At 41.0% G+C, this 10,806-nt stretch overlaps 1 protein-coding gene across 1 annotated transcript in view; it reads right to left on the bottom strand.

Annotated features, from left to right (window-relative positions):
- Positions 1–611: 611 nt before the first annotated feature.
- Positions 612–10,806, bottom strand: part of LOC118798890 (nebulette-like) — a 203,600-nt gene continuing 193,405 nt past the window's right edge. The window contains exon 26 of the mRNA XM_036558502.1: positions 612–868. Within this exon, the coding sequence (XP_036414395.1) occupies positions 692–868 (177 nt within the window). The 3' untranslated portion in view covers positions 612–691. The remainder of the gene's footprint in view (positions 869–10,806) is intronic.

Here is a 10,806-nt window from a genome sequence, read left to right as displayed (position 1 = left end):
AGACAAAAAGATACGAATTTTCTGTAATACGGCCCCTGGTGGTTAATTGGCAACAGGTCAGTAACCTGTTACTTATAACAAGTTATTTGGTATAAAAAAGCATGCCAGAGAGGCTGCGTCTTTCAGACGTAAAGATGAGGAGGGGTTCACCACTCTGTAAAGGACTGCACGATCAAATAGTGCAACAATTCAAGAATAACATTTCTCAACATAAAATAGCAAAGAACTTTTGCTTTTCCTCATCTGTGGTACATAATAACATTAAGAGATTCAGAGAATCTGGAGAAATCTCAGTATGCAAGGGACAAGGCCAAAAAACAGTATTTGCTGGCTGTGATCTTTGGGCCCTCAGATGGCACTGCATTAAAAGTGTAGTGGACGTCAATGCATGGGCTCAGAAAAACTTCTGAAAAACACCTACTGTGAAAAAGGTTCGCCGCGTGCATCCACAAATGCTATTTAAAACTGTTTTTGAAAAAGGTGCTATACAAAGTACCAAAAAGAATTCTGCCATTGTTACGTAACAGTAGAAGAACACTTTCTATTACTATATAGAACCTTGCACAAAATGTGTTGTCCTTAACTAGGCATATATGTGTTGTGTTGTTTTTAAAATAATTGTTCTTAGAGTATAATTTAAGCACTAATGCTGAAGCAGGCTTGCTGATGTGAAGTACTCTGAGAGTCAACTTCAGCTGAAGCACTCCACGTAATTAGCAGGGAGCATGCCTGACTTCCTTGTTCTCTGGACAGTGCCATACATCCAGCCCTCATCGATTAGCTGCACGTTGATGATGACATCACCATCCCGAAAGGAGACTTCGTCATGATCTTGGGCTGCATAATCATACAGAGCGCGATAAACACTCTGTTTCACAAACAGACAAAAATGACATGTTATACTCTCTATATATACTATATACTCATCATAAGGTCTATTTCAGAATAAAATGTAGAGGCTAAAACACAAGCTCTATTTTCACAATTTAATTGTAAAACTGTTATAACACGTTATATGGTGTATTTACCACACTAATGATGATGATGATAATGATTAAGATTCTTAATACACTGTCACAAAGTATTGTTGCAACACCAAGAAGTCCTGATAAACAGTCATAACAAAAATCATTCTCCTCTGAAAAAACACTTTCTACTTTTCTGCTGTTATTATGTTACTGACAAAATTAGCATAATTCCTCTGTTAGATTATTAACATTTTATACATGTCTATCTATCTATACGATACCAGCACTTAATTTTTACCGGATCCTGTCGGAACAAGATCCTCTCTATTTGCAGCGATTCTCTGCCTCTGGGGCATTTTTTAAAATAAAATAAAAATAAAATAAAATAAAGTAATATTGATAAACAAATTTATATTAAATGATACCTTCTTTGTGTGAAAACTCCTTTCCAAAAACCCAACTGGCTCATTTCATGGATGGTAATCAAGTTATCAGTCACATTTTGTGGGCTCAATTTAGCCGATTGCGAGATTTTAAAGTGGCAAAAAAGGCAACTAATTTTGCTGTCTTTTCTTAAAAAAGTAAGTAAAAGTGACAGGGCAGAACAAGATTCTAAAAATTCTGAAAATGGGAGAATGAAAAGGAGGACAGTGATCCATGCCAGTGGTAAACCCAGCACTAACAGTGATGTTAATGTTGCTAGTTTGGCACCAGGGCCAACAACAGTGGGAGCTTGCATGATACAGTTAAAGAGAGATGAGTAGCAGAGTGAAAGTGAGAGTTTGAAGATCTACCGAATACACAAGTGACATGCCTACGGAAGCATCAGAGACCAGCACAGAGAATTTGGACTGCAGCTCAGTTCATGATAAAGCAAATCTACTACCCCAGTTCAAGCTGGGGACTAACTGACCTTTGAAGGGGGAGGGGAGCTGTGTAGCATCCTGCTACTGCCTGGCGATGGAGCTGAGACACTCTGGAGGTGTGGCTAGGCAGATGCCCACAGGGGAAGGCTCAAGGTATGCACGCCCAGCAACAAAGGCACTATTTGTGTGTTTATTGTTGTAGTTTGTTCGTTATAGTTATGTGTGTGTGTTACTGGTGTTGTTTATTGTAAGGGGCTGTGGGATTGGTATGTGCGTGTGTGTGTGTGTGTGTGCATGTGTGTGTGAGTGTGTGTGTGTGTGTGTGTGTGTGTGTGTGTGTGTGTGTTGGGGGGGTCACTGTCAGGGTGTAGCCTGTGGCTGGTGGAGACCTCCCCTGTGAACTTATGTGTTATGTGTTTTTCTTGCTGTGTTCAATAAAGAACATATTTTGTAATAGAATCATGGCTACACGGGTGTTTTGTATTCCACCAATGCTACAACATTAATTTTCAGTTGATTTTATGGCACTGAAACCTACTGCATTAGATGGGCCTCTTAGAGCACTGTTGTATGTATACATTCCAGGACCTTTTCCTTCCCTACACTCTTGCTGCATCACCTCACCTTTGGTGTTCTGTTAACCCGTGTTTTACAAATCAAGTACTGTACTATATGTAATATTTGGCAGAATTCTACAGTATATATATATATATATATATGTGACTGGCCACCTGTCTAGGGTGTTTCCTGCCTTCTGCCCAGTGAGAGCTTATTATGTCGAGATAATTCCGCTGCTCTGCGGGGCTTAGATAAGATTAATTTGCTCATGTTTGTATTGTTATTTCTTTCTGTTCCTTGGGGGTAAGCAAATTTTCACTTTGTTTGTAAAAACATTTGTACATAAACGCATACTTTAAAGTACAAAATGCGTTATAGGCAGAGGCTTTAATGCTAGAACTGTGTGCGTAAATTGCTAATGCTCTCTTTCATTCTGTTTTCAACTATTCTGTGTAACACAGATTTAGTGCATCAATTCTAACTGAATTACAATATAGAGTGACATTCTGTTATTCAGACTCCAGTTATTTTTTAGTGCTGTGTTGTGAATGTCCCAGAGCCTAGTCAGTCTTGTTAAGCTGTGTAAATGCATTTTAAAGTTTTGCTTATGCAAATAAAATATATTACATGGCACAGTTGTCAGTCTGTGTTATTACTTATCTAAGAACACCAAGAATTTTTTGTTGGTTTATTTGGTTAAACCAAAGTCCCTCTTGTTTACAAGAACTCCCCACAACCTCAAAACATAATTGCTTTGGCTCCACAAAGTTTCAGCTAAAAGCCATAAACAGGGATTAGAATTTTATAGCTCAACAGCTGTCCTGGTACCAGCCCTGACAATAAAAAGCTCTTGCTGGAGACCACAGAATGACTTGACTAAAACCTCTCTAAGCAACAGAAAACCACATTTCTAAAGTGTGTATCAAATCCAAACTGCTTCAAGAAGACTGTTTCAAGAAGACTGGAGACACCAAAAACGAAGTTATTATGAGAATTTATAATACAGTTAGCCCTTTTTGGAGTTTATTGAGAATTTAGATATGGAGCCACAGCACCACCAAGTGGTGAGAATGAGACACACCTCACTGCTGAAAAGTCATTTGCTTAAAAAGGAAAAGGACCAAAGAAACAAATATTATTACAAGCAATATTACTTGTATATTATGTAGTTGATTACCTTGATTTCCTTTTTTTAAGATTTAACTAAAACAAAGGAGGGCATTCTTGGGGAGGCACTTGTAGATTATGCTACACCAATCAGAGTTGGAAACAATGAATAGCTAATTAACCATTAGGTGAAGAGAACCTATCAGTACTCACATTCCACCTCCAAAGGGGAGGGTCTACAGCCAAACAAAAACTGCACAGGATTTTTCAGCAGTTCTGCTTTGAAGAAAGCTAGAAAATTCATACATTTCGTACAGACCGAGGTCAGAAATAAAACAATTATCAGATCTAAAACTTTTGTTCATCTTTGTAACTTGTTTGTCAGTTTGTATACACTTCAAGTTTACACCACCCTTAGAGAAGAAAAGTGAAGAGGTCTGTTACCTGGCCAGTGAATCATTTCTTCAAATTTCACCTCAGCCAAAGAGAGGTAGTTAGTTAAGTTAGTATCACCAGCCTCGGAACCCAAACCTCGGCAGTGGAGTCAGTAGGTCTGATGCCACAAAAGACCTTGAGACCTCACCCAGAGCCACGCAGATTGCAGATTGAAGACTGCTCAAGGTCCATCTTTGAGCAGCCTCGAGGCGCCTCTGCCCAGGGGCTGACCGAGGCCATGTTTGCATTTACGGCTACTGCGGCAGAGTAGCAGTGAAACTGCTGGAGAACCACCAGTGAAACAAGACCCAGCGTGTGAGCTTGTCTCAATCCAGCCAGTCCTGAGATGACCCCTCCTGGAGGGCTTGAAGTTAGTTCCCTAGACTCCAAAGTAAGGCTATTTAAGTTTCCTTTGTGCATTCAGGACTCTGATGCTAACTTATTTAATGAAAACCCTTCACTGATATATCTACCCATATAACTACACACGTCCATACTTAGGTTATTTCCCTAGAGGCTCTTTCACGTCTAAGTTTCAAGCTGCCTTCCCAGGAAGTGCACCAAACCACACTGTCTCATACTATTTTAGCTGTAAAAAACATCACTTGAGCTTTTTTGTTTCTTTTTCCTTTTTTTATGATTGAAAGTAATTCAAATGTAGTTTTATACTTAGCCAATCAATTCCCTTTTGATTGAAGCATCCTTGGTGTGAGCATTTGTCTCTCTTGTTTGGTCTGTATATTTCAAATAAATCCAGGTTACTCTAACTTCTTGTCTAATGTTAACCATACACTAGAAAACTTTGAAGAGACTTCAAGACTAAAGTCCGACACCATCAATGTCAATGTCACAGTTTTTAGTCACAGACTGTGATTTTGCAAGGACTAGGTATCTTGCAGTGTCACTATTTGCAAGACTACAACTACATTTTTGATATTATTCCCCATCATACACCTGGTGAAAATTTACAAGCAGATAAACACTTTTCCTTCGACTCTATAGTGGTACAGATGGGAAGATACGTACAGATGGGCTGGACATGCAAAGGTCTGGGGCTCAGTCCAGTTCACTGTAGAATCAGCACCCAGATTTTTTTTAATTAACCTGTAAAATGTGCAATTACATTTAAAATTTGACATAGAGATTTACACATCAACAAAACATGAAGCAATTCAGCATTGTTGATTGGGTGTTATGAACTAAACCATAAAAAAACAAACAAACAAAATAAGAAACCACTGTAACAGAGAGCAAAAAAACAAAAAAAAGAAAAAAAAACATTCTTCAATAATGCCATTCTGAAAGTCCTCTGTACATTTCCTTACATCACTGTTACAGGCTCAGTGAATATGAAATATTAAAAGCCAGTTTACATTTTATATTAAAGTGGAGCAGATTTTTATTCTTTATCTGCATACACAAATCCCACATTTCTCACTTCTCACAGCATCACTGTGTAAGAGAAGGATATCTGGCCTCAAGGACAGAGGTAAAATACAACAGTGACCACATAGCCTGAGTTACAATGTTAATGGACCACCTCAAAGAAATCACCTTTCAAACACTCTAGGAAGCCATCCATCTCTTTCCCTCTCTCTCCTCTTCCTCCTTTACCATCTGCATGACAAGTGTATTCCCAGAGGTCATAAAATATTTAAAGATCTCTCAGACGTTGACTCTCACAAATCCTGTCAATTTCACTGCTCTTTCGTAAACTCCATTATTCCACATACATCCACAGCTCCACCCTGTGACTTAAGTAAGAAGTGCTGCACCTTTTAAATTCCATGACTCACTTGTTCTAAAATGTCCTTCAAATATGCCACCAACAATGTTTGCTGAGAGATGGAGTTCATATGACTCATTTACAGTCAGAGTGAATTTACATTGTCAAAACTGTTGAAATGTTTCGTTAAATCATTTTAAATCATTTTATGAATCTCAAAGTTCATATTTCTTTTGTTCAGTTATGTTGTAATCTCATATATTTTCTTTTCTTTTAAGTAATCATTTTATTCTCCTTATTCCTAGAAGTAGGAACGTTTATGTGTATTAAATAATTGAGTAAGTAAATGGGTATTAAACTATGTGTAACTACTCTCATGAAAATACATCATGATTATTAGAGGTACTACCATAAATTTTCACTGGAAATATTAATATTAATTAGATAAATTTATACTTGGTGTTTCTTTTACTCTATATTATGCAACCATGCTCAGAAATCCTAATGTATGTGAATTAACATTGTGGTGAATTTGATTAGATATTGTAACAAACAAATAATTTGAAAAATTGTTCTGAAATTGGGTATGAACACCTTTTCCTGAAAGGTCTGTTTTACATAACACACAGACAGAGAAGTGGAAAGAGGAAGAAACATGTAACAGAAGTCCAAAATAGGAGCTCATACTTGGCACTTCCTGGCCTTGCCGTGGAGGAAGGGCTTGTGTGGTCTAGGGATCTTCAGAGCTATGTTGTCTGGAGCAATATGCTCCTAGTAGGGTCTCCCAAGGTGAACAGGTCTGAAGTGAAGACCCAGACTAACTCAATTCAAAAATCCTCCATGACTAAGGAACACAAGAAATCGTGTACACTGCCCGGAAGGGTTAGCGGGACCTACCCCTGGAGCCAGGCCTAGGGGTAGTGTTCCTCGGCAAGCACCTGGTGGCCAGGCAGCTCACCTAACCTGGCTAATGAGTCCCTGGCCGGCCATTGTGCAGATGGAGTTTGACGGTGGACGAGAGGGTCGCCTCAATGCGAATTAAAATCACAGGGAGGAAAACTCTGATTGTTGTGTGTACTTATGCACCAGTTCAGAGTATACAGCCTTCTTGGACCGAGTGGGTGGGGTTCTGGAAAGACTCCATAGTTGGCAATGTTGGCAATGACTGGGAGACCTGGAGAGGGGTGATTGGAAAGAACGGTTTGCCCGATCCAAACTCGAATGATGAATTGTTATTGGACTTCTGTGCTAGGCATTGATTGTTCATAACAAACACCTAGTTGGATGTTCATAAGTGTATGTGGTACCAGAGCTCCTTGAGTCAAAGGTCAATGATCGACTTTGTTGCAGTTTGTTGGGACCATATGTTCTGGACACTCAGGTGAAGAGAGGTGCTGAGCTGTCAACTGATCACCATCTGGTGTTGAGCTGGATCAGATAGCAGGGAAGACTAATGGTCAGACCTGGTAGGCCCAAGGGAATAGTGAGGGTGTGCTGGGAACGTCTGGCAGAGGCCCCTGTTTGGAATGATTTTAAGTCCCACCTCCGGGAGAGCTTTTCTCATGTTCCAGAGGAGACAGGGGACATGGAGTCTGAAGGGACCCTGCTGAAAACTTCCATTGTGGAAGCTGCCAGGTGCAGCTATTGCCAAAAGCTTGTTGGTGCCTGTCATGGCAGTAACCCAAGAACCCAGTGGTGGACACCGGTGATGAATGGAGGTCATCAAGCTGAAGGAAGGCCTTTAGGGAGTGGATGGCCCGGAAGACTCCTGACTCAGAGATAGGTACCGACAGGCAAAAAAAGCGGCAGCAGTGGGACAAGCAAACTCCAGGGTATGAAAGGAGTTTGAGAAGGCCATGGAAAAAGACTTTCAGTAGGCTTTAAGGAGGTTCTGGACAACTATCCGGTGACTCAGGAGCGGTCGAGGTGGCTTTGCCCAAGCTGTATTCGGCAGGGGTGGAGAAACTCTGACTTTAAATGAGAAAGTGGAAGGAGCACTCCAGGAGCATTACAGGAGTCAGGGCCAGAGGCTTCTGGTGTGTCAGGCTCCATTTCCCTGGTGGAGGTCACTGAGGTAGTTGGCAAGCTCCTCAGTGGCAAGGCACCAGGGGTGGATGATATTCACCCAGAAATGCTTAAGGCTCTGGATGTTGTGGGGCTGTCATGGCTGACACGCCTCTGCAATGTTGCATGGACCTTGGGAACAGTACCCTTGGACTGGCAGACTGGGGTGGTGGTCCCTATTTTTAAGAAAAGGGACCAGAGAGTGTGTGCCAACTACCAGGGTATCACACTGCTCAGCCGCTCTGGGAAATTTTATGCCAAGGTGCTGGAAAGAAGACTCTAGCCGATAGTCGAACCTCAGACTGAGGAGGAACAATGCGGTTTCCTGGACTTGTAGAGGGCTTACAACCATGTTTCCCGAGATATCTTGTGGGAGGTCCTCTGGGAGTATGGGGTGCCAAGGCTACTACTCTGGGCCATTCAATCTCTGTACTCCTGGAGTGAGAATTGTGTCTGTATACTCAGCATTAAGTCAATCTCATCCAGTGGTAGTGTTGGACTCCGCCAAGGTTGTGCCTTGGCCCCACTCCTATTTGTGATATTCTATTTATTCATGGACAGGGTGTCAAGGCATAGCCAAGGTCAGGAGGGCATTATGCTCCAGCCTCCAGCACTCACTGGAGCGGTTTACAGCTGAGTGTGAAGCAGTTAGTATGCGGATCAGCACCTCCAAGCTCATGGTCCTATCCTGGAAAAGGATGGCATGCCTACTCCAGGTAAGGGGAAAGGACCTGCCCCAGGTGGAGGAGTTCAGGTATCTCAGGGTCTTGTTCTCAAGTGATAGGAACAGGGATCGTGAGATCGGCCGGAAGCAGCAGCTGTAATGCAGTGACTGTACTGGACTGTAGTGGTGAAGAGGGAGCTGAGTCATAAGGCAAAGCTCTCTGTTTACCTGTCAGTCTACCTCCCGACCCTCACCAATGGTCATGAGCTGTGGGTAGTGTCTGAAAGAATGAGATTGCAAATACAAGTGGCAGAAATATGCTTTCTTTGCAGTACTACACTCTACTTGATAGGGTGAGGAGCTCGGTCATCCAGGACGAGCTCAGAGTAGGGCCACTACTTCTCTGCACTGAGAGGAGCCAGTTGAGGTGGTTCAGGCATCTGATCAGAATGCCCCCTGGACACCTCTTGGTGGGGGTTTACTAGGCCTACTAGGATGAGACCCCGCGGTCGTCCTAGGACCTGCTGGAGGGATTATATCTCCAAATTGGCCTGGAAGTGGCTCAGGGTCCCCCCGGAATGATAAATCTGCAGATTTTGTTTTTATTTTTGTGTTTCAGTTTGTTGTTCAGTTTTGTTTCTTTCTTTATGTTCAAACAGTAACCTGAAAGAAAGAGTGGTGTAAATTATTCAACCTGATGTTGCTCTTCTGCACTTAAACAGCCTAGCTGAACTGCATCTGTTTTCAAGTTTTGTCGATTCAATGTGTACGTTTTTATTGGCCAATGACAGTTCATTGCAAGATGTCCTACGAGCATATTTTAGGAATGATGGACAGAAATAAGCCAGCACTGACCTGCAAAGCCATCACATAAGTTTGCTTCAGTAGCCATTCTTAAACCATGACTTACTGTCCCCAGCCACTGCAAAAGAATCTTCAGTCTTCAAGAGAGACTGACCAACTAGCTGAGTCCACCGTGCACATCCAGGCCCTAAGCTCAGGTGCATTTTGGGTTAATTCTCTGAAGGTCCCGCTGCAAACAGGGACCCAGGTCATCAGCATAGAGAGATCAGCAGCTCTCCTTCTAAGCTTCAAAGCAGTAACGTACCATCACTTCTATTATATGATTTATTCTCAGTGCTGTGTTATTCTGCCCCTTTTTTTGTTTGTTTTTTGTTTTTGTTTTAAAACCTAGATCAGTCATAACACTAGCTTCTATATTGCACATTCTGTTGATACTGCTCAATTTCCCACAGTATTTTCATTAGGTTAATGTTGTGTCTGATTTCTCTAAGCATACTTATTAATCTTTTCCATCATCTAGCATCATATTAACCTTATCATTTGTTTGTTGTGTAATTATCACATCCTGCTAAACAGCCTCTGGCCACAGGAAGATCCCAGCCTGAGTTGAAACTAAAAGTAAGTTATGCTTATGGTAAATATGAAATAAGTGAATTAAGTGGCAATCATCTGCTACATGGTTAACAATCACTGTCACATGAAACAGGAAATCACTTTGAGATTTATCCCCGGACATTTTAACACAGGTCAGCCAGTGTTAAAATGTCACTAGCAGCAGTTTAGACAAAGTTTAGACTTTGACTTCCTCTCAAAACATGCCTGCACTGAAAAGTCCTTCCAGAGGTCCCTCCGCGTTTGATTGACAGAAGTGCCTCATTCACAGTGAAAATGCAACTGCAAGCAGGGCTGCAAAATTTTAACATTTTAATTTTGGCAGAGCTGGAGCATGATGATGAGGAAATGCAATTGCAAATCAGCAATTGTTATTTCATTTTTAATATGTCAGAGTCAGACCATTGAGGCAATGAAAATGAAATATCAAAAGCATTTTGATTTTTCCTATTAACTTTTTCCAGCCATTATATATGTAAATGCAAATGCACATTCTTATGACAGTTTAATTTTCTGCTTCACATTCCATATCATGATACAATATTAAATGTCAGAATTTCTTATCTATAGACCATGGTCAGAGTAGGTTTACTGATGTAAACCTTTTAACTTTCTGAGAAGAGAAAGCCGCTGTCTTGCTTTTTTTTCTATATAGTTCATGTTATCCTCCAAAGTGAGCTCATAAATTTTTGTTGCCTAAGTTTTTGAAATGAGTGACCTGCTCCAGTTCCTTACCCTTTACACTGACTGGTGGTATGCAAGACCTGAACTGCCCTTTTTCCTTTTGTCTCCTATACACAGCTCCCTGGTGATATTAAGATCCAGGAAGCTATTGTCAAACTAGGAGACAAGACTATTGATACAGAGATTCATCCTGCTGACTAGAAATAAGGGCCTATATAATCTACATACTTAATAAAAGAACAATCAAGGCTGTTAGACTGCAGCTTGTTCGTGTGTATGTAGAGAACAACAGAGGGGGCAAAATACAGACTTGAGGTA

This window comes from Colossoma macropomum, unplaced genomic scaffold (genome assembly GCF_904425465.1).
Source record: "Colossoma macropomum unplaced genomic scaffold, Colossoma_macropomum, whole genome shotgun sequence".
Taxonomy (NCBI): Eukaryota; Metazoa; Chordata; class Actinopteri; order Characiformes; family Serrasalmidae; genus Colossoma; species Colossoma macropomum.
Note: the sequence above shows the minus strand (reverse complement) of the source record. Positions and strands in the feature narration are given on the sequence as shown.